The sequence below is a fragment of the Polypterus senegalus genome, chromosome 11 (assembly GCF_016835505.1).
Source record: "Polypterus senegalus isolate Bchr_013 chromosome 11, ASM1683550v1, whole genome shotgun sequence".
Classification (NCBI taxonomy): domain Eukaryota; kingdom Metazoa; phylum Chordata; class Cladistia; order Polypteriformes; family Polypteridae; genus Polypterus; species Polypterus senegalus.
The window spans coordinates 165,430,980-165,456,343 of record NC_053164.1 but is presented as its reverse complement, the minus strand read 5'-3'; the positions used below and the strand labels follow the sequence as shown (position 1 = coordinate 165,456,343).

The window sequence follows — 25,364 nt, the reverse complement described above, 5'->3', positions numbered from 1 at the left end:
GCATGTTTGTCACACAAAATGTTTCTGATCATCAAACACATTTAACCATTAGTCAAATATAACACAAGAAAACACAAAATGCAGTTTTTAAATGATGGTTTTTATTATTTAGGGAGAAAAAACATCCAAACCTACATGGCCCTGTGTGAAAAAGTAATTGCCCCCTGAATCTAATAACTGGTTGGGCCACCCTTAGCAGCAATAACTGCAATCAAGCGTTTGCAATAACTTGCAATGAGTCTTTTACAGAGCTCTGGAGAAATTTTGGCCCACTCATCTTTGCAGAATTGTTGTAATTCAGCTTTATTTGAGGGTTTTCTAGCATGAACCGCCTTTTTAAGGACATGCCATAGAATCTCAATTGGATTCAGGTCAGGACTTTGACTAGGCCACTCCAAAATCTTCATTTTGTTTATCTTCAGCTATTCAGAGATGGATTTGCTGGTGTGTTTTGGGTCATTGTCCTGTTGCAGCACCCAAGATTGCTTCAGCTTGAGTTGACGAACAGATGGCGGACATTCTCCTTCAGGATTTTTGGTAGACAGTAGAATTCATGGTTCCATCTATCACAGCAAGCCTTCCAGGTCCTGAAGCAGCAAAACAACCCCAGACCATCACACTACCACCACCATATTTAACTGTTGGTATGATGTTCTTTTTCTGAAATGCTGTGTTCCTTTTACGCCAGATGTAACGGGACATTTGCCTTCCAAAAAGTTCAACTTTTGTCTCATCAGTCCACAAGGTATTTTCCCAAAAGTCTTGGCAATCATTGAGATATTGCTTAGCAAAATTGAGACGAGCCCTAATGTTCTTTTTGCTTAACAGTGGTTTGCGTCTTGGAAATCTGCCATGCAGGCCGTTTTTGCCCAGTCTCTTTCTTATGGTGGAGTCGTGAACACTGACCTTAATTGAGGCAAGTGAGGCCTGCAGTTCTTTAGACGTTGTCCTGTGGTCTTTTGTGACCTCTCAGATGAGTCGTCTCTGCGCTCTTGGGGTAATTTTGGTCGGCGGCCACTCCTGGGAAGGTTCACCACTGTTCCATGTTTTTGCCATTTGTGGATAATGGCTCTCACTGTGGTTCGCTGGAGTCCCAAAGCTTTAGAAATGGCTTTATAATCTTTACCAGACTGATAGATCTCAATTACTTCTGTTCTCATTTGTTCCTGAATTTCTTTGGATCTTGGCATGATGTCTAGCTTTTGAGGTGCTTTTGGTCTACTTCTCTGTGTCAGGCAGCTCCTATTTAAGTGATTTCTTGATTGAAACAGGTGTGGCAGTAATCAGGCCTGGGGGTGGCTACAGAAATTGAACTCAGGTGTGATACACCACAGTTAGGTTATTTTTTTAACAAGGGGGCAATTACTTTTTTCACACAGGGCCATGTAGGTTTGGATTTTTTTTCTCCCTAAATAATAAAAACCATCATTTAAAACTGCATTTTGTGTTTACTTGTGTTATATTTGACTAATGGTTAAATGTGTTTGATGATCAGAAACATTTTGTGTGACAAACATGCAAAAGAATAAGAAATCAGGAAGGGGGCAAATAGTTTTTCACACCACTGTATATCACAGATTTTTTGCTGGTTCGCGGATTTCTGCAGACAATGGGTCTTTTAGTTTATGGTACATGCTTCCTCAGTTTGTTTGCCCAGTTGATTTCATACAAGGGATGCTATTGGCGGATGGCTTAGAAGCTACCCAATCAGAGCATGTATTACGTATTAACTAAAACTCCTCAATGACATACGATATGCTTCCCACGCGGTGCTTGATTGTTTGCTTTTCTCTGTCTCTCTCACTCTCTCTGACATTCTCTGCGCCTGACGGAGGGGTTGTGAGCAGAGGGGTTGTTTGCACAGAGGCTGTTTGCCTAAAGGATACAGACACTCCTCTAAAAATTGCTGCTTTATTGCGGTGCTTCGACATACTTAAAAGCCCAAAAGCATGTATTGATTTTTTTGATTGTTTGCTTTTCTCTCGCGCTCTCTCTCTCTGACATTCTCTGCTCCTGACACGCATTCCTTTGAAGAGAATATATGTTGGCATTCTTTTAATTGTGAGAAAGAACTGTCATCTCTGTCTTGTCATGGAGCACAGTTTAAACTTTTGACTAAAGGGTGTTATTTCATGTCTAGAGGGCTCTAATAATGTTAACAGTGTGGGAGAGTTTATAAGGACTTAAAATATATAAAAATAACCATACAAAACATATGGTTTCTACTTTGTGGATTTTTTATCTATCGCGGGGGGTTCTGGAACGCACTACTTCTCCGCTGCGAAGCGCGAGTATTTTGCTAGTAACCCTGATAAGGCACACCTGTGAAGTGAAAACCATTTCAGGTGACTACCTGTTGAAGCTCATCGAGAGAATGCCAAGAGTGTGCAAAGCAGTAATCAGATCAAAGGGTGGCTATTTTGAAGAAACTAGAATATAAAACATGTTTTCAGTTATTTCACCTTTTTTTGTTAAGTACATAACTCCACGTGTTCATTCATAGTTTTGATGCCTTCAGTGAGAATCTACCAATGTATGGTATGGTCATGAAAATAAAGAAAACACATTGAATGAGGAGGTGTGTCCAAACTTTTGGCCTGTACTGTATAAGTGATTTTAATCCCTGATACTTTGAATAATTTAAAAGACTACCAGTTATCAGTATCTAAAAGGTGACAAAATAAATGACTTAAAAAATATGCTCATCCACTGCTAAATGTACACCACATGACACTGCTTACTCTTGTGATGCATAACATGCAAATGTATAAAATTGTTACATCAACTTAAATATTACAGTTGATTCATTTTAGAAATAATCTAAACACTTGAATACTAACTCAAATTAATTAATATTACTTCATATCCATAGAAAGTATATTTAAATACCCTTTGGCCCAAATTTTAGTACAGACCTTATTTTATTTCATTAACAGTGGCATGGTGGCACCCAAATTACCATTGATGACTTATTCTGGAACTATAGTACAAAGACCAAACTTAAGAAAAAATAATGCAAACATACCATAAGGGGGAGAAAAGACATGCCATCCATTTTTGTTTTGCTGACATTATATCCTGCAATGTCCAAAATTGTTGGCCCAAGATCAATATTTGCAACAAGCATCTGTGACAGAATATATACATATTTATATGACTATATTTAACAGAATAAACATTTTTAAGTACTTTCACAAATAAAGCATTTTAGGAAAAAGAAACTGCTGAAAAGTATACATTATTATTGAGAGGAAAGGAGCCTTCACCAGAAAGTAAATTTCTGTTTTAGTAAAATTGTCAAAGATTAGACTTGTGGCTAATTTTGAATTTCTTCAAAACTGATAACAGGAATATTTGTGCAACCATCATTGCTGGTGCCAATACTTGACTACAATATATACTATATTTGATTACAATCATAAAATCATTAAAATATTGCAGAAATATTACAAAGACAAGGTTTAAAAAATGTTGCACTATACTATTCCTAGATACTTAGATTCAAATGCACACCCAGATAAGCATGTTATTGACTCCATCTGGTCAGCACGTTGCATGGGATTAGAGTAGTACACGATTATTGCAGATGTTTAATCTGTTTTTTATTTTGTTGTCATTTAACCTTCAACTTAACCTTAAACTTTGAATTGTGGAAAATTTATGATATATTGCTACCTTTTCTAACTGTTGAGAACAGCTTAAAAACACCAAATTCCTGAAATTACTGTACATAGAAGGAAATGACTGGGTTCAGAAGTTTAGCAACCCTTTCAAATGTTGAACTGACATGTGCATACAATCTAACAGGAAACTGAAGATGCAACCACACACTGAAGATCTCTAAATAACAAAGATGGGGATGAGTGTAACATAGAGGGATACACATTTTTTAGGAAGGACAGACAGAACAGAAAAGGAGGTGGGGTTGCTGTTTATGCCAAACAGGGTTTAAATGCAAGACCTCTTTAGTTGGATGATGAGCCCCATCTTAGTGAGGACATGTGGCTTCACCTGGAAAATATTAGGGAAAGAGTTCTTATTTTAGGAGTGTGTTATAGACCACCCAATTCAGACAGTAATTTCAACACACATCTTTTTAGTAATATCAAAAAGGTAAGTTTACAGGGGGATATTATAGTCATGGGGGACTTTAATTATCCAAATATTAACTGGGATAATCTTGCAAATGGAAGAGCACAAGAGCAGGAGTTTTTAGAAGTAATCAGTGACTATTTTTTAACACAGCATGTTAAAGCACCAACACAGGGTGAAGCCTGTCTGGATTTAGTATTCTGTAATGATCAGGATAGAATTGAGGGTGTAGAGGTGATTGAACCACTAGGGTCAAGTGACCATAGTGTAATACCGTTCTCAGTATTTTGTAAGAGTGCAGATGCAAAGACTAAAATTGTGAAGTTGAACTTTGGGAGGGCTAATTTTGAGCAGATGTGACAAAGTCTAAGTAGGATACACTGGGATAAGCTTTTAAATGTGGAGACAGTCAAGGATCAGTGGAACAGGTTTAAAAATGTGTTACATGTAATGCAGGACAGAAACATACCTAAATCTGGAATTAATAGGAAACTAAAAAAAAAGACTCCATGGTGGATTAATAAAGATTTAAAAAAGAAGTTGCAAAGAAAAAAACTGCTGTATAAGGCATATAAGACTAATGACTGCAAAGTGAATCGTAGAACGTATGAGAACATGAGGGCAACCATTAAGAAGGATATCAGGGAGGCTAAAAGACAGTTGGAGAGGAATATAGCAGATAAGGGAAAAGAAGACCCCAAGAGATACTTTTAGTATTTTAATAGTAAAAGAACAGTTAAGGAGGAGTTCAAGTTTATCAGGAATAGTAAAGGGGAATTAAAAGATACAGACAGTGAAATAGTAGATGCCCTAAACTTACATTTTTCTGAGGTGTTTAGAAGTGAGCAAGTGGACAACCACCCAGAGGTGAACGCGACTACTAAGGAGGTACTGAGGGATTTGGAAATTGTAGAGGGAGAAGTGCTGCTCAGATTAAATAAGATGAAATCAAACAAATCACCAGGACCAGATAATATTTATCCTCGTGTTCTTAAGGAGGCTAGTAAGTACATATATAAACCCTTGACACATATTTTTAGGAAGTCATTGTGCACTGGAGAGATTCCGAAGGACTGGAAATTGGCAAATATCATTCCATTATATAAAAAGGGTAACAGGGCAGATCCAACCAACTATAGGCCAGATCCAAGCAACTATAGGCCAGTAAGCTTAACATGCATCACAGGCAAATTAATGGAAGGAATTATTAAGGATAAGATTGAGCAACACATGGCAAGGACAGGAGTTATTCTGAACAGTCAGCATGGGTTCAGAAGAGGAAGGTCGTGTTTTACTAACATGCTGGAATTCTATGAGGAGGCAACAAAAGGATACGATCAAAGTGGAGCTTATGATATTATTTATCTGGACTTTCAGAAAGCATTTGATAAAGGTGCCACATGAGAGGTTGGACATCAAGTTAAAAGAAGTGGGAGTTCAGGGTGATGTTTTTAGATGGGTGCAGAATTGGCTCAGACACAGGAAGCAGAGGGTTGTGGTGCGAGGAACCTCAACAGAACTGGCTGATGTTAACAGTGGTGTTCCACAGGGGTCAGTGCTAGGGTCGCTGCTATTTTTAATATATATATATATATATATATATATATATATATATATATATATATATATATATATATATATATATATATATATATATATATATATATACTGCTCAAAAGAATTAAAGGAACACTTTTAATCAGAGTATAGCATAAAGTCAATGAAACTTATGGGATATTAATCTGGTCAGTTAAGTAGCAGAGGGGGTTGTTAATCAGTTTCAGCTGCTGTGGTGTTAATGAAATTAACAACAGATGCACTAGATGGGCAACAATGAGATGACCCCAAAACAGGAATGGTTTAACAGGTGGAGGCCACTGACATTTTTCCCTCCTCATCTTTTCTGACTGTTTCTTCACTAGTTTTGCATTTGGCTACAGTTAGTGTCACTACTGGTAGCATGAGGCGATACCTGGACCCTACAGAGGTTGCACAGGTAGTCCAACTTTTCCAGGATGGCACATCAATACGTGTCATTGCCAGAAGGTTTGCTGTGTCTCCCTGCACAGTCTCAAGCGCATGGAGGAGATTCTAGGAGACAAGCAGTTACTCTAGGAGAGCTGGAGAGGGGCATAGAAGGTCCATAACCCATCAGCAGGACCAGTATCTGCTCCTTTGGGCAAGGAGGAACAGGATGAGCACTGCCAGAGCCCTACAAAATGACCTCCAGCAGGCCACTGGTGTGAATGTCTCTGACCAAACAACCAGAAAGACTTCATGAGGGTGACCCAAGGGCCCCATGTCCTCTAATGGGCCCTGAGCTCACTGCCCAGCAGCATGCAGCTCGATTGGCATTAAGCCATAGAATACCAGAATTGGCAGATGCACCACTGGTGCCCTGTGCTTTACAGATGAGAGCAGGTTCACCCTGAGCACGTGACAGAAGTGAAAGGGTCTGGAGAAGCCATGGAGAACATTATGCTGTCTGTAACATCATTCAGCATGAGCAGTTTGGTGGTGGGTTAATGATTGTCTGGGGAGGCATATCCATGGAGGGTCACACAGACCGCTACAGGCTTGACAAAGGCACCTTGGCTGCCATTAGGTATCAGGATGAAATCCTTGGACCCATTGTCAGACCCTATGCTGGTACAGTGGCTCCTGGTGCATGACAATTCCTGGCCTCATGTGGTGAGAGTGTGCAGGCAGTTCCTGGAGGATGAAGGAATTGATACCATTGACTGGCCACCACACTTTCCTGACCTAAATCCAATAGAACACCTCTGGGACATTATGTTTTGGTCCATCCAATGCCACCAGGTTGCACCTCAGACTGTCCAGGAGCTCAGTGATGCCCTGGTCCAGATCTGGGAGGAGATCCCCCACAACACCATCTGTCATCTCATTAGAAGCATGCACCGATGTTGTCAGGCATGTATACAAGAACACATGGGCCATACAAAGTGCTGCGTACAATTTTGAGTTGCTGCAATTAAATTTTGGCAAAATGGAACAGCCTGCCACATAATTTTTTCACTCTGATTTTTGGGGCGTCTGAATTCAGGGCTCTGTAGGTTGATCATTTTCATTTCCATCAAACAATGTGGCATCCTTTCGTTCCTAACACATTACCCAGTCTATATCAGTATAGATATCCAGGAGGATTTCTTTTTCCCATTGAGATCTGATGTGTTTTCAAAGTGTTCCTTTAATTTTTTTGAGCAGTTTATATATAAATGATTTAGATAGGAATATAAGTAACAAGCTGGTTAAGTTTGCAGATGATACCAAGATAGGTAGATTAGCAGATAATTTGGAATCCGTTATATCATTACAGAAGGACTTGGATAGCATACAGGCTTGGGCAGATTTGTGGCAGATTAAAATTAATGTCAGTAAATGTAAAATATTACACATGGGAAGTAAAAATGTTAGGTTTGAATACACAATGGGCAGTCGGAAAATCGAGAGTACACCTTATGAGAAGGATTTAGGAGTCATAGTAGACTCTAAGCTATCAACTTCCCAACAGTGTTCAGAAGCCATTAAGAAGGCTAACAGAATGTTAGGTTATATAGCACGATGTGTGGAGTACAAGTCCAAGGAGGTTATGCTCAACCTTTATAATGCACTGGTGAGGCCTCATCTTGAGTACTGTATGCAGTTTTGGTCTCCAGGCTACAAAAAGGACACAGCAGCTTAGAAAAGGTCAGAGAAGAGCGACTAGGCTGATTCCAGGGCTACAGGGGTTGAATTATGAGGAAAGATTAAAAGAGCGGAGCCTTTACAGTTTAAGCAAAAGATAATTAAGAAGTGACATGATTGAAGTGTTTAAAATTATGAAGGGAATTAGTACAGTGGATCGAGACTTGTATTTTAAAATGAGTTCATCAAGAACACGGGGACACAGTTGGAAACTTGTTAAGGGTAAATGTTGCACAGACATTAGGAAGTTTTTCTTTACACAAAGAACGACAGACAATTGGAATAAGCTACCAAGTAGTGTGGTAGACAGTAAGACGTTAGGGACTTTCAAAACTCAAATTGATGTTTTCTTGGAGAAAATAAGTGGATAGGACTGGCGAGCTTTGTTGGGCTGAATGGCCTGTTCTCGTCTAGAGTGTTCTAATGATGGAGAAAAATATGATCAGAAGAATACACCTCTATTTTCTTGGCTACTGTTTGTGGGAATGTGTATCACCTGGAATTCCTGAGGCCGCAAAAGAAAAGATAAAAGTAATGCAGATAAGATAGTAAAGAGTATGTTGATAAGAGAGGAATGGAGAAAAAGTGCAAGTTAGAAAAAGAGAAAATGTGTAAGGTATGTTGCAGGATGGAGGGCACATTAAATAAGAGGATGGTGTCCTCTGGGGTATAAAAGAAAGATATTAAGGGAAAACTGTCTTGTGTCAACATAAACCCCACGAATTCAGAGGAAAACAGGCTTCCACAGACTCCTGCCTATTGTGAGTCACTGGATGAAGTGAAGGCAATGAGCCAGCTCAATGATAAGAGGGGGACAAGAATGCCTGCCCTAGTTCCAGATAAAGTCTGGATGAAAATGAGGAGTTAAAGAGTCCCCTCTGAACAAAGGAAAAAGGGTTAAAGTCTCCTTTAACAGAGTTAAAGCCTCTGACATGGTAAAAGTCTGTTGCTACTTTGACATTGGGGGGTTGGGGGGTTAAGGGTAACAGACTGACAGGTCAGTCAGGTTGGGGGAACATGCACTTGTATAACATGTTATCACATGCACCACATGATGAAACCGCTCGGGATCCTGGTTGGCAACCCCCCTAGGCAGACATGAGGTTCAGTCCCACCCTCCAGAAATTACCATCTATCTACTGTAGCCAATGTTGTGTTGGGGTTTTGGACACTTGCTTGACTTTTCTGGGGTTCAAATTCTAGCTATGCTCACCAACCAACCTGAGGCACTTAAAAAAGCCTACTTTGTCTATGGCTGTCAGTCTTATGCAGTTGTGCTTAAAAGTTTGTGAACTTTTAGATTTCTGCATAAATATGACCTAAAACATCATCAGATTTTCACTCAAATACTAAAATTAGATAAAGAGAAACCAGTTAAACAAATGAGACAAAAATATTATACTTGGTTATTTATTTATTAAAGAAAATGATCAAATATTACATATTTGTGAGTGGCAAAAGTATGTTAACCTTTGCTTTAAGTATCTGATGTGAAGCAGCAATAACTGCAACTAAACGTTTCCGGTAACTTTTGATCATTCCTGCACACCGGCTTGGAGGAATTTTAGCCCATTCCTCCACACAGAACAGCTTCAACTCTGGGATGTTGGTGGGTTTCCTCACATTAACTGCTCGCTTCAGGTCCTTCCACAACATTTCGATTAGATTAAGGTTAGGACTTTGACTTGGCCATTCCAAAACATTAACTTTATTCTTCTTCTGGCTCAGATGCAGCAAAACAGGCCCAAACCATGATACTACCACCACCATGTTTCACAGATGGGATAAGGTTCTTACGCTGGAATGCAGTGTTTTCCTTTCTCCAAACATAACGCTTTTCATTTAAACCAAAAAGTTCTATTTTGCTCTCATCTGTCCACAAAACATTCTTCCAATAGCCTTCTGGTTTGTCCACGTGATCTTTAGCAAACTCTACACGAGCAGCAATGTTTTTTTTGGAGAGCAGTGGCTTTCCCCTTGCAACACTGCCATGCAGAGAATTGTTGTTCAGTGTTCTCCTGATGGTGGACTCCTGAACATGAACATTAGCCAATGTGAGAGAGGCCTTCAGTTGCTTAGAAGTTACCCTAGGGTCCTTTGTGACCTCACCAACTATTACACGCCTTGCTCTTGGAGTGATCTTTGTTGGTCGACCACTCCTGGGGAGGGTAACAATGAGTATACAATCTGTCCGACTGTGGATTGGTGAAGTCCAAACTCTTTAGAGATGGTTTTGTAACCTTTTCCTGTCTGATGAGCAACAACAACTCTTTTTCTGAAGTCCTCAGAAATGTCCTTTGTTCATGCCATGATACACTTTCACAAACATGTGTTGTAAATAGCAGACTTTGATAGATCCCTGTTCTTTAAAAAACACAGGGTGCCCACTCACACCTGATTATTGATTATTGATTGAAAAACCCGACTCTAATTTCACCTTCAAACTAACTGCTAATCCTATAGGTTCACATCGAATATGCAATATTCAATCATTTTCCTCAATAAATAAATGAACAAGTATAATATTTTTGTCTCATTTGTTTAACTGGTTTCTCCTTATCTGCTTTTAGAGTGAAAATCTGATGATGTTTTGGGTCATATTTATGCAGAAATCTAGAAAATTCTAAAGGGTTCACAAACTTTCAAGCACAACTGTATGTGGATGCCTTATATGTGCTACCTGATGTGACTGTTCATAAATGGCCCAGTCCACCTCATGCTTGGGTTAAAACTGCCTCAATCTCAGTTCATCAGAAAACTCCTACCAGTGATCGCCACTAGTATGGGACAATTTTTCTGCCCAGCATTTTTGGGCCTGCAGCTAGAACATGCATAAATAAACTGGTGGCTAATCTTATCCCTGAGGCCCTTAAAGAACTCTCAGCTGAGAGTCTTGCTATAATAACTGTGACTCCTCAAAACTGAATGGCTCTTGATATGGTTTTGGCAGTGGAGGCTGGAACCTTAAAGATGAAAGGATAGAAATATTGCTCCTAAATTCGGGACACTTCTCACAATATACTTGACTTGGCCTATAAAATTCTTCATGCAGCTGACCCAGTTTTATGATCTCTACTGGACATCTGGACTAAATAATGACTGGTTTAGCGATTTCATTTCTTTTTTCCAGGCTTTTTTTTTTTTTGCTTTAATAACTTTTCTCATCATCAATCTATAGCTAAATTATTTTTAACTGTATTATGCAAGCTTTTATGTTACCAACATCATGGTAAACACTTATGCGACCCCCCCTAATAGTGCCTGGCGGTATACCCGGTTCAGACTGTTTTTTTATTTTTGTAAAGATATGGATTTTTCTTATACCGCAACACCAGTTTAAATTGCCTAAACAATGTTCGAAAAATGGCGCAGCGGGACATTGTTTAAGGGGGACCTTTTTCATTGCTACACTGCTAAACAGGCATGCAACGGAGCACATGTAGTAGTTGAGATATTGCGCTGTGAAAATGGACAGAGAACATTCAGAAACTGAAGCTGTAGCAGACGATAAAGTTGAACATGATGACACAGAACAATTTTTGCTGGAAAAAGAAGTCACGTCTGTTGTCTGGAAATACTTTGGATTTAAAAAGTCGGATGTGGACCATTATGTTTAAATGTGTGAATACTGTTTCTATACTAATGGATAGTACTGCAAGCCAAGATATATTTGTTTTATTTTTTTCAATACTGTGTAATGTACCCGAGTACTGTGTAATAGTGTGATGAAATACTGACTTTATTCTTGACGTTTCCACTTTATTTTTGCTGTTTATGTCAAGATTAAAGTCGACATATTGACTTTATTCTCGTAATTTGTCATTAATGTAGAACATTGTAAACTAAGCTTTATCTTAAAATGAATATTTAATTTACTAGATTTTCTCAAATCCCGTCCTAAGTTATGTAGCACATTAAATGCTATGTGTTATGTGTTCCCCGAGCCATGTTAATCGTTACGTGCTTCTTAAACTGACTTCCTCCTGCAATAAGAGGAGGTGCAGTTAGCACACAGAATACATTAATTTCATGATATTCCTGCTCCCTGAACATTTAGAATGCTAAGATAAGTACTTGATATAATTTCCATAATGAAATGCATTAAAGCATGTATTAATCATGTGGGGGCACGGTGGCGTGGAGGTTGCATTGCTGCCTCACAGCAAAAGGGTCCTGGATGTTCCCTGCCATTAATTTGCATGTTTTTTTGGTGGGTTTACTCAGCGTGCTTCAGTTTCCTTTCAAAGTCTTGTAGGATGTGGGGTTTTGTTATGCTATATTAACCCTGCAAATGTATGTATTGCTCATATTCACCCTGCGATGTGCTGGTGCCCCGTTCAGGATTTACTCCTGCCTCGCACACAATGCTTGCTGGGATGGGCACAATCCTGAATGGATGGCATATTTAAACATGTATAACGAAGATTTGTTTAAAGTTCTGAACACTCTGTGGTCTAAGTTTATAACTAGTTGTAATTTCACAAAGACATTTATCGTGTGATGATTGGTTATGTGGAGAAAGAAAAAGGATAGGAACTGGGGGTTTGGTACATCAGATAGACACAGCATGCATGCAATAAAGAAAGCCCGCTCAGAAGAACATCCATTGATTTTCGTGTTCGTGTCTCCGACCACCAGATCACAAAACCAAAATTTACATAATATTTAAGTTAAACCCGTGCAATACCCATTCATACATCCAGTTTTTTGAAGCCTCGTCACACCTGCCATAAAGTTTACACTGAACGTACACCTGGGGACCCCTTACTGCGAGGGAGCAGCACTACTGCCACACTACCGTGCATGTTTAATACCTGCTTTAATGCATTTCGTCATGAAAATTATATTAAGTATTTATCATAGCATCCTAAATTTTCAGAGAGCAGGAATATCATGAAGTGAATGTATTCTGTGCAGAGGAATTCAGTTTAAGAAGCGTGTAGCGATTAACAACTGGGTCGGGAAACACAACACAAAGCATTTAATGTGCTACATTAACTAATGACGGGGTTTGAGAAAATCTAGTAAATTAAACATTGGTTTTAGGGTGAAGTTTAGATTACGATAATGAGAAAATAAACTATGAGAATAAAGTGGAAATGTCAACTTTAATCTTGACATAAGCATCAAGATTAAAGTGGAAATGTTGAGAATAAAGTCAACATGTCGACTTTATTCTTGACATATAGTTTTTTTTTTCTTCACTGTGGCCCTAATACGCTTCCATAGGACTATACCACAAATAGCATTATAAATGCAAGTTGCAGTTTTATTATTTATGTATACAGCTGTCTTATGATAATGTAGACTGACCTGAACCAATTGCTTAAAGTAAAGGTTTATTGATTAAGAACAAAAGGACAGACTGACAAAGTTGATTTTTATTATTAAACTAGCTGTCCCCTGTGGCTTCGTCCACATAGTAGTGAAACAGGACAAACTTTAAAAATCAATAAACAAACAGGAATCATTAGCTAAATGGAGGCAATGCCTGCTCCAAAACATGGCCAAAGATTGGAACGGAGGCTGGCGTGTGAGTAAGGAGGGCCCCACCCTGCTCGGAACTCCTGACATCATGCTTTCCTCTCCGCTTGGCCCGCAGCCTCTGTCTCGGATTCACATGAATAAATCGCTCCTGCCAGCAAAGTATGATACTTAGCACGATGAGAGAAGTTGCAAAATCAACCAGAATGCCACGCAAATTATAGAAAAACAAAAAACAATTTAAATCCGTTAAGTACTTGTCTCTATATATATATATATATAATTTTCACTGTTTGATTATATATTATGACACCCTTTTTACTGTTAGCATAGGTAACTTTTAGTTTTTGCCCTTACCAAAAATTCAACTAATAAAGAGCAGCAGCCGGACACTGAGGGTTCATTTATTAGCTTACAGGGACATAAGAAATCTCCACTAATCACAAACATCTGTAACTGTATATTTAAGAAGTGTGGTCAAAAACCTGTAGCCACTGCAGCCCTCCAGGACTGACTTTGCCCCCCTTGCCATAAATACTGGTAGCTCTTAAGGGGTCTTCAGGCCTTTTTAAAAATGGTATAACCAAGTAGGAAAAAAAAACAGAGAATGTGGTCAAAAATCTATATAACATACTGTATATTCAAACTTTATCCTTTGATTTAGTTTTGATAGTTGAGGAAACAATATATTTGTTCAATCAGCCTACTTAAAACATTGTATCTACTTGTAAAAGTAATTAAATGTCTATAAATACAATAAAAGTAGAAATTAAAATACAATTTAACACTACAAATATACCTACCTTGTTTGTTTGATTTGATTTAATCCCTGGGCCTCTAACAAGTAAAGGAACTCTAATGTCAAACTCATATAGTTGCCGCTTGTCAATAGGCAAAGAAAACTGTCCTAGAATGCAGTACAAAATATATTTTAGTAGACTAACCAAATTCATTACTTGCACATCACCTTATATGTATTTGTAGCTGAGGAGCTTCTATTGCCATGAATGAAATAAAACAGGTTTCTCTCCAATATGAAAGAGCAGATTTTCCCTTTTAAAAGGTGTGCTGTGTAGTGTGCAGCAAATATATAATCAATAATTAGTATTATATTTACATAATTAAAGTTTGATTTTGCTGGCAATTATCAACACATACAGTACAGAAGTATTTTATCATACACTACATTACATAAGCTGTATAATAAGGTCCTTTTGATATGCCAATATCCAAAGACAAGCTAGAAAAGAAAAAGGTTAGGGGGTCAGGCATAAAATCTTTGACCTAACCAAGAACCACTGAAAAAAATTCTGGTTACAGAGAAAGAGAAAATGCATCATTATTTGACTACTTTGTGTAAATAAATGTTTGATTAAGGTGACTTCACATTGACCACTGATCTCTTGGCTGTTCACAAACTGTTTATCACAATGGCTGGACATAAAAGTGTTTGTTGCCTTTTAGGAACTTATTGGGCCATCAAACCTTTAGACACTTCCTCTGCACTAAACTACCCTGGTACAGCTTAAGAACCAAGACTTTAAGCACAGTCAAGAAATTCACTGTTGTTTCCATTGTACTCTTGTTCTTGTCAGGTTGAATTGTTGCCTTCACAGCTATTTGTTTCTAAATACAAAGTCAGCATTAAAAATTAAGTGCCTCTTTTTAATAATTAAGTCTTGTATCCATGATAGCCTTGAAATAAAAGCACCAATTTTCCATGTGCTCCTGAAAAATACATGCAACTCTGGGGATATCTGCAACTTGGCTCCACCCTCTCTTTTACCTGGAGTGTACCTCTATAACATCCAAATTCCATTAGGCAGCAGGATGGGTGCTTGAAGGCCATTATATAATTTTAAAAATTAAAAATGGGTATACTAATAAATGCTTTCATTTACATTTAATGACTTTAAGTATAAGAAAAACATGAAGAAAGAGAGACTAATACATTTTTCTATCATGGAAACTTAATATTAAACAGTACAAAGCTGCAACACTGCTGGCAAGCCAAGGCAGCTTGCTTGATCAGCTTTATCTTGATTTGCTTGCTTGCCAATAGTTTGTAGCCTTCAGAAAAACAGTTTAAAAAATAAATCACGACCACACTTATATGGGCTCATTTTGGGTTTGAGACAGATGCCAAGTTCAAAACTTGTCAGCACTGTCAAATTAATTTGCTTTTTATGCCTGAAAAATATTTCTAAAAGACATAATTCAATGAGTATTCAGAAAAGTACAAAAATTTATGTATTCAGATACCTCAGAACCAGAGCTTCACACAAACATCAATACACCAAGATTATCTAATGAAGTTAAATACAAACAAAGTAACACAAAGATGAAATAGACAGATTCAATCAGATATATTTAGGCCAAAGAAATGTTGCCAATCAGTATGGTTGAGAAAACTGAGTTTCAGAAAAGCATTGAATCTATTTAAGAAACAACAATTCCTGGCAGAAAATGTTTGTAAAAGGAAATGCCTGATCTTTAAAAACATCAAGTACTTCAGCCGGAACAAACATGTGGTCAGACATGTGCTTGATAATCTGCATGTCATGACTGAACGCTTCATCTATCCTAAATGAAAATGCCCACTGAGTAACTTAGCTGCTGATATGGGAGATCTCAAGTAAACACAAATTTCTTTTGGATATAATCTGTGCCTAAATGTGAAAAACTAGCATGGTTAAAGGCAATGGAAGGATAATGTACACTGATTTTGGGTTTCTTTACATACAGTTTCACCTAGGGGGGAAAGAAACTCTTGGAAGATGAAAAAAGTATTTGATCATTCAATTCTTCTCCTTACAGGTCACCCATCATTGGGGCAGAGTGCTGGCTCTGAGGCTAAGGATCTGTGCTGGTATCTAGAAGGTCGCCAGTTCAAATCCTCATTACTGCCAAAAGAAATCCTACTCTGCTGGGCCTGTGAGCAAGGCCCTTAACCTGCAATTGCTCCAGGAGCACTGTACAATGGCTGACCTTGCACTCTGACCCCAACTATTATCTGCCAACATTTAATGTGTTTTCTTCAAGAAAATACTACATAGAAATTATGGAATTTTTGAAAATCCAACCCATTTCAAAAAAAGACTTGGTAAAATTGAATTCTTACTGACCAGTGGCATTAAAATTATCCATGGCTTAGAAAAACAAAATCTGAATGGCAGCATGCCTGTCCAAACAATTATACACCTTGTGTGTTACAGTCACTTAAAAGTGCCCCAAACAATATCATCACTCATCATACTGCACTGATTTCACCTCTAAAACTGAAAATTACATTATGTCAGAGGGTGAAAGGTGGTCCCAAGAGTATAATTTTCAAGTAAATAGAAGACAGACAAAAGGTCTGCTTTGACTTCTCAAAGAAAGCTGACTTGATCAAGTACCAAGAATACTTCTGAACACCAGTTCACACTTCAAAGAGAATGCCCATGGTGAGGTCCTTTGAAGGAAATAGGTAGATGAGGTAAAACAAGTAATCTGGGCATTGCCTTTCATCGAGAGGAAGTGGTCAGGAACTTAAGGATTGTCTGCAGTGCTATGGAAAATCTAACACAAGCAGCTCTGAAGGCAGAAATACTCTAAATTTCAAAACAGATACAGAATTATCTTATTCTGTAAGGTCAAACTGTCCAAACATGAAAACAAAACAGCAAAACACAAATATATTTTCAATGCTGTAATGTTTTGAGGGTCTTGCCAACTGTTACGTTATGATGTTTTTATCATAATTTAAATGCATAACAATTACAAGTTTGCCTGCAGCTCTAATTATAATCTATATTTTCCAACTTTGCTAATGGAAATGACAGATTTCTATTTATAGAAAATAAATGTACGCAGTCTATTTATCCATTCATGTACTTTGTTATTTTAATGCTAACACAATGCACAGCAAAACCTAAGAGTTATTTTGGAGGAGGGAGAGGGGGAGCTGAAGGTTCAAAACCAGATATGATAAAGTCTTTTTTACTCAAATGAATCTTCAGAGTCACATATAAAAAAAACACAACAGAAAATACTACGAAAAGCAGAATATGAATATGCTGCATAATTAAGAGCTGTGTTCAGGAATTATTAAACAAATTAGTTTATCGGTCTATGGGGCACCACTGCCAGTAGGAGAATATCCCTAAAAACACAGTCCAGGTCATAAAGAACCAACTTTGGCAAAAAGAAGAACAAGGAGTTCTGCAACGGATGGTATACCCCCACACAGCCATGAGCTCATCATCATCAAGCCAAACAGGGATTATTTGAAAAGACAAGAAAGCAAGACACCCAAAGTCTACAGAAGTATCATGACAAGTTCTCCAAGGTACTTGGACAAAACAGCCCGCTAATTTTCTTAAAGTTGTGCAACAAAGTACCTAAGGGAATCAGTGTAGTTTTAAAAGCATATACTGGTGACTTGAAATATTGATTTGATTTAGTCTTTTTGCTCTTCAGTATTTTGTTGATATTCAGAAACTTCATTTAATTATTTTTGAAACATTTTCACTTTACATACGTCTAAAACTTATGTACATTTTAATAATGGCATGAAAATAACAGCTGGTATTCAAAGTAAAAGAAGCAACTGAGATGGACAGGAACAGGTTAGAACTGATTGTCAGCAGGCTCAAAAGTTTAATGAATTTTATCTATGTTTAAGACATGTGATTTTACTTCAAAGGGTATGGAGCAAAGACTAAACGCAGGTCATGAGATACTATAAGTCAGCCTTTTTTCATCAAGACGATGGAACAAAAGTTTCTCCAACAAATTATAATGTAAAAAAAATCTCTGGATCAGCCAGAATATGTTGATACCTGTATAGACCACCAAGGTCAATATACCACTGCCGATCGCAACTCTGAATTTACTACAGCTGCCAAAGCTCCAGAAATAGGACACTGTCATTACAGGCACAAAAATACACTCCCAAAATTCCTGAATAACTTAACTGCACATGATATGAAATCCACTTAGAAAGTTACTGGGACAGCACTTGTAATTGACATTCTGTCGTTTGTGGACCCTCTCCAATTTGAATATAGAGCCAAGGAGAAAAGGATACTACAGATATACTTCCACATCTTTTTATGGGCACCTGGAATGTTCCTAAATAGTGCCCTGTTTGCTGTTCAGAACTTGAACAAACTTCTTCATTTCTGAAAAATCCATTTTCTGCATTTTTTTTAATTGCTTATATAGCTTAGTAGTATGTATTGGAAAGAAAACACTTTAGGTGTAATATTTAAACTAAGACCCAAAGATAAATTTTAATGCATATAATGTATATACCTGCATGATATCCATTGTCAGATGTAAAGAATATATAGGTGTTTTGCAGTTCTCCTCTGATGGACAGTTTTGTTATTAATTTCTCCACAAGATCGTCCACTGATAGCAGTGTCTGCCACCTAAAATGAAAATACTAATTTGTAGACTTTTATTCAGGATATCTTAGGCTTACCACAGAGTAATAAACTCAAAACTTTTAATAAACCCAAAACGTTTACTTGTATTTGCATTGACATCGGTTTACTTTTTTTAAACAAATATAGCCTGTAAAATGAATTTACCCTATACAGTGTCCAAAATTTTCTCTGTTTTGGTGGGAAATTAAATTAAATATTTACAACCTGGTTTCAGTTTTGTAAAAGTCTTCTATTCACTTTCACCCACGAACATTTCTCCATTTTCAGAAAATTATGAAAGGTCAAGCAAAAAATTGTTATGAAAATCAAAATTACAATGAAATACAGATCATGGTCCTGTCAGGCACTTAGTAGCCATGAACTAGCATTGTTTCCTGTCTTTGTAGGGCTGTGAATTTATATGCACCATACTGCTTCAGTTGTTTGAGGCAAGTTATCGATAGAAGTAAAAAAAAAAAATAAATAAAAAAGTCGCTTCTCTAGAAATGAATGTAAGGTGAAAGGAATTATATAACTGCTGCTCTTTAGGGAACAAATATGAACTCAGTATTTATGCTGCACTAAAAACAACCTCATGGCTACAGTACTACTGTACTTTATCGTCAAAACTCCAGAACTACTCTCCATCATGGTACAAAGTAGCCAACAACTTTACCTTGAGACCTCAAAAGAGATTTTAACTTTCTATTGAGCACTTACTTCAAAAGTTTTTAAGAAATTTGAACTACATTTAGTCACACACCCTCCACAACCATCAACAAAAATGCCTTTTATCATCACTTGAATTGTAAACTGAAGTCTATGAAAGCTATTGAGCCACCAAAGGCAATTTAGGCAATGTTTTTAACCTATATGAAATATGTATATATATAATTGACTAAGTCACCCGACCATGGGATACGCACGACAGAGCCCCGCCCGCCAACTCTAACTCTCCTCCCGCGTCCACCCTCACACTCGAGGCATGCGCACTGCCTGCTCATGTGCCCACACGCAACACCTCACCAAACACAGCCTCCATCGCTTTCGTCTCTGCTACAGTCCATTTGCACCTCTGAGCCATGTTGACTTTTCATTGTTCTTTTCGGTTCCGGCTGCTTTTCTATCTATCTATCTATCTATATATATATATATATAATCGACCAAGTCTCCCGACCATGGGGTACGCACGACAGAGCCCCGCCTGCCAACCCTAACTCTCCTCCCGCATCATGGGATACGCACGACAGAGCCCCGCCCACCAACTCTAACCCTCCTCCTGCGTCCACCCTCGCTCTCAAGGCATGCGCAGTGCCTGCTCATGTGCCCGCCCCCAACACCTCATCAAACACATGTTTACATGCTGCATACAGCGATTCCCATCCGCAACAAACATGCTTCTTCTTAAATGGTCCTGCAGGAATAGGGAAAACCTTTGTCTTCAAAACCCTGATTTATACCATCAGAGCACCTCAAAACCGGTCCCGCCCACTCGCTGCCGACATGGCATTTCTCGCCAAGCATCTGCAGTACGCTTACAAAATAAAGCAAACTCTACATGCAGCAAAAAATTTACTTCTCCAACTAGGTTCCATGCTCAGAACCATCAAACCCTTTGCTAAATGATACAAACACATGCATGAAATCGCTCAGTCCAATCCAACAGCATCTGTACGAATGCTTTTCGAGGAAAACCCTAGGCAGGATTAATGACGATACAATGCCCCGACATGTCACACCAATGTTGCAGCGATTTTCGTCGGAGAAGATGGCGAACCGCCTGCCGAAAGGGACACTTGCATCTGTCCCATAGGCAACTCCTGTAAACAGATTTCCAAGTTCAATATGAATTGCGATCCTATGTTATACCCACTTTTATTCCCTTGCGGAGACATTGGCTGGCACAAAGATTTACAACATGTTCCTGATAAAAGAACCGCCAAGTGAAGAAGGCTTACTCAATGCCAATTTTACGCGTACAGATGAGCAATGAGGAATATATTTAGTATTTTGCACTCCAGCGGCGAACTATTTCAACAGTACGTCGTAGATGTGTATGTTAAAACAGAGGGCGTGCGTCTCAACTATCTCAGTAATTAGATCAACAAGATTTGCTCGTGGAACAATACAAAGGACTGTCAGACGCACTGCAAGCAAACGCTGAAAGTAACAATGTACATGTAGGCAAAATGATCATATTACTGTCCACATTTCCAGGAAGTCCAAGATACATGCAACAAAACTAGCAGGATGCCATGGCCATAGTACGTAAATTCGGACAGCCTCATTTATTTATCACTTTCACATGTAATCCTGCTTGGCCGGAAATTCTATATGCACTGTCGGATACCCAAAGACCAGAGCACAGACCTGATATTGTAGTACGAGTCTTTTGGATTAAGCTGCAGGAATTACTTGAGACATTCTACAACAACATCTTTATCAGGTTGTTATTGATTATATTTACGTAATCAAATTTCAGAAGTGCGGCCTTCCTCATACCCACATGCTGTTTACTCTTCACAATAATTCTAACAACCAGTCTTCAGCCACGGTCAGTTGTACTTGGCTTTTTCTAGGGTTAGATCTTTCAACTCATTATCTGTCGTCACCACCAAAACACCTATTCACACCTGCGTCTTTCAAGAAGTATTTATTTCTTCTTGATTTCTGAATTCCTTTCTCACAGTTTTCCGTTCCTATTCTTACACCGCCGTATGCTATGGCGGGCTTCAGCTAGTAGTGTATATATTGTTACACACGTGCGCATGGGAGGCAGTTAAAGGGCTTGAGTAAAGGGCAATTCTGAATCAGACCAGGATGTGGCAGAGTGCACCGACTATTTTGCCCCTTTCCTGCAGACCAGTCACGGGAGATTCCACCTGGCCATCTTGACGTCACTTCCGGGTCCGAGCCTATGGAAGACGACCTTGCCGGCTCCAGCCCCAAGCCTATGACTGAAGACCCTTATGAGCCCGACCCCTTTGACCTCACTTCCTGTCTTCCCCTTTAAATGCCTCCACCATTTCCCTATTCCCTCTGTTCTGTTTTGGACTTGGTTTTGTGCCGTGTAATATATTCAAGACTTTGCAGCCAGGATACCAATTATACGGGTGGCTGCCCCAAACCTTGCTATGGCTCTGTGCGAAGATTCTGACATTGGTGTAGCAGGCAGGATGGATGGATCCCGGAAGAGAAGGGGACAGCACCTGCAATGTACCCAAGTAGGAACGTATCGAGGCCAGAGGCCGAGTTTTCAGGCAGGGAGGGTGTCCTGTGGTTTGGAAAGACCCGGTGCAAGCTCCGCTCTCAGCACACTTAGCTAGACAGCTAGGGCAGGGCAGGAGTGCACGGGGTCACAGAATTGGGCTGCTCCAGATGGGGGAGGCGAAGGGGGCTTATTATTCTCTCTCGGAGGAGAGTGCCCACCTCCCTGTGAAGACAGAGCCCCGATTTCCACCAAGGGGTGTCCCAGACTGGCAGGTGAATAAAATACAAAAGTGCAGGTTCGACCCAGATCGGCCGACCCACAAGCAAGCCTGGTCATTGTGGGCTGCAGTGAGGCACTGGTTACGGTCAGGTGAAAACAAGCCCTACCAAATAGCGGAGCAAGTGGCTTACTACTTGCTCCTAAATGATCTACCCTGCGGTTTTGCCCAGCTGGTCTGAGGTAAAGACTTTTAAAACATGGAAGGTCTAATAAAGCATATTGAGTTGCAGGGGACAGCCTTGCAACCTGGGGAAGCGGAACCGTTCCTTAGTCGAGCTCAGCCGGCATATGTCCCAAAATCTCGCCTCCGACCAAACCCCCCCTGCCCCCCCCCTTTACAACCCGGAGCTTGTGCCGACATCCCTGGAAACCGCTTGTGAACCAGGAGGAATGTAGGTGGAGGGGGAGGAGGGGTTGGTGTGCTCTGACTAACGCATTGGCGGTCCCACACAAAGGCGTGGTGATCGTAAACGGGTACAAGACCACAGCCTTGTTAGATTCCGGCAGCAACATTACCATTGTTGTCCGCCGGTTTGTGCTGCCACGACAGTGGTTAAAGATTAAGACCAGTATAACCTGTATCCATGGAGAAATCCGCTGGCACAGGTCCACCACTTGTGTAATCAGTTGCAGAAGATTGGTATGGAAATTAACCGCAGCCATCCTCCCGAATCCACTACATCCTGTGATACTGGGCCGGGACAATTCACAATAGTACATAATAGGAAAAGGTCACACATAGTTTGTAGAATGTCTTACAACAGGTTGTTTCCATCAGTTAAAGCACACTCCATTTACTGCGCTATCATCTACGTCAGCAGTTCTCCAAGGGAGATCCCCTTGATTCTTCAAGGAAGATTCCAGGATGACGGCAGTAGACAATTCTAGCTCTCGATGACACAAAAAAGGCAAAATTGGGTCAGGAGAAAAAAAAAAAAGTTCAAGAACCACTGCTTCACGGTGATGTCAGCTGCCAGAGTCCAGGCTGCTGGATTGTTACATAAAACAGTTTGCAATTGTTGAAACAAATATTCAGTATAACTAAGTATTTTGCATGTACAACATTTATCCATCATCATGTTAAAAAATCAAAACACAGCTGTAAAAAGAATGCATGTTGACTGGCATCTCAAACACTTTCACTACTGTACAGCTTACTCATTTGCCATTTGTCTCCGGTCTTGTAATGAGCTTGCTTCATCTGTCTCTCTCTTTGATGCCTACTCACATTACCCATCTTTCTCTATTTCGTGTACAGTATTTGCCCCATTTACTGTATTTCTTTCTCTTTATAAGCACAATTCATTCATGTACAGTATGTGTGTCTCATACCCTCACTCGTGATGATTCATTTAGGTTAATTAATAGGCGTTTTCAAATCTAAGGTACATCTTGCAGTATGGTTATAATTATGTAGTGTTTTGATCTCTTTCTGTAATATGGTGCATCTTAAAAGGTGAAAGCCCATTAGTACTTAAAATACTGAAACTTAAGACCTCAAGGAAAGACGCTCACTTAGAATCATCTGTGTTATATGGAGCATTTGCTAAAACAAGCCAGAAAACCATATAGACCATTGTAGAAGAATGAAGACGAGATTAAAAAAAACACACACACACACAAATTGTCAATTTGGTCATAAATATGCCAAATGATGTGTTTCAGAATTGTCAAACTAGCTTAATTATCTTTGCTCAATACAATACTGATCATAAGCTCTTGTAAAAATTAATTATGTGATATTATTTTGCAACTTAAATTTAAATAAATCTGATTAATTTTGCTGACAAATGCCACTGAAGTGCTGTGGTATTACATGAAGGTTTTAGAAATGCCTAACCTAATTGTATTCACCCTTACACATGGAACGGTGAGTTATCTTGCTCAAATTTAAATTTCTTAATTCTAAATTTAGAACATTGCTAAAACAAAGTACTAATGTGCCACATAGAGTTTCTTAAACATGCTGTGGGACAAAATGCAGTCTTGGTATTAAACCTAAATATATTATTTACAACTGACAAATCTATTATGCTTATACAGTACTATTTATACTCCACAAGAAGTAGAACATAATTGTATGCTTGTTCATATCAAATTAGCATGCATTAAAATCATAAACAAAACCAGAATCACTATGGCACCAGGGGGCTCAGCTTGAAGAGTGCTACTAATAGGCTGTGGTTATGGGAGACTGAATGCTCATAACTCAGCTGATTGTATGTTTATAGCACACCAGAACACTCTGTCTACCATAATAGTGTACAAAATTTAATTGTTTACCTTATTACACATTATTATTACATACATAAAATAAAACTTATTAATTAAATGTTGGAATTATTGCTACCAATTTGGCATCTGTGCACCATACAACTCTGACTAAGAAAAGATGATGTCTTTTAAATTTTTTTTCAGTGTGTAAAAATCTCTAGTTTTTCTTGTGATAACTAAAGATTATGGTTTATTTTTAAAGCTGCATGTTGCTGGTATAGCACCTCATTTTAACGGCAACATTTCCTGTTAAGTCATCAATGTGAAAACCTTGCTATCATTTAGCACCAAATAAAGGATATGAATCACATTCACAAATTACATTTTGCTCAAGACCTATCATGATTTAAGCAGTAAAGCTGTGAAATAGACAAATATTAAATGAATAAGAAAGAAAACACCACCACACAAGTTCAATTTACTTTTAGTGTAATATCTAATTTAAATACATACCTTTTTCTAAATGCATCATCTAGAAACTGAACAGAGGTGTTGCTCATTGGAGACTTAGCCTGTCTAATGAGCCAATGTTTATCCTAAAGGTAAAGAAAATATAGTGAAAATATATATTAAAAGAAAAAATCACCATCTCAGCCTTTCAAGTAATTAAACAAATGAAGTAATATCACTTTCACTGACTAAACACACTTCTGAATTCCTAACTAATTATAATTTACCTGCCAAAATCATGCTGAAATAAATTGCACAAATGAACCTTTCATTTAGAATGGCAAAAAGTTTAAATGTTTTAATACTGCTCTTTCCACAAGACTATCAATTACAATGATGACAATTAATTCACACAATAAAAAAAGAAAAACAATATTCCATTTTTCATTTTAATATTACATCAAATTAAGTGTTTTCAAATATTGACATGTTTCATTCCACTATTAGTAACATAG

At 38.5% G+C, this 25,364-nt stretch overlaps 1 protein-coding gene across 2 annotated transcripts in view; it reads right to left on the bottom strand.

Annotated features, from left to right (window-relative positions):
* The window catches only part of gnsa (glucosamine (N-acetyl)-6-sulfatase a), a 103,309-nt gene that overhangs the window by 22,926 nt on the left and 55,019 nt on the right, over nt 1-25,364 (bottom strand). For both annotated transcript variants that reach the window (XM_039770042.1, XM_039770043.1), the window contains exons 7-10: nt 24,913-24,995; nt 18,580-18,698; nt 14,085-14,188; nt 3,026-3,127 (exon numbers count right to left, since the gene is read on the bottom strand). In XM_039770042.1, coding sequence (XP_039625976.1) covers nt 3,026-3,127; nt 14,085-14,188; nt 18,580-18,698; nt 24,913-24,995 — 408 coding nt within the window. The remainder of the gene's footprint in view (nt 1-3,025; nt 3,128-14,084; nt 14,189-18,579; nt 18,699-24,912; nt 24,996-25,364) is intronic.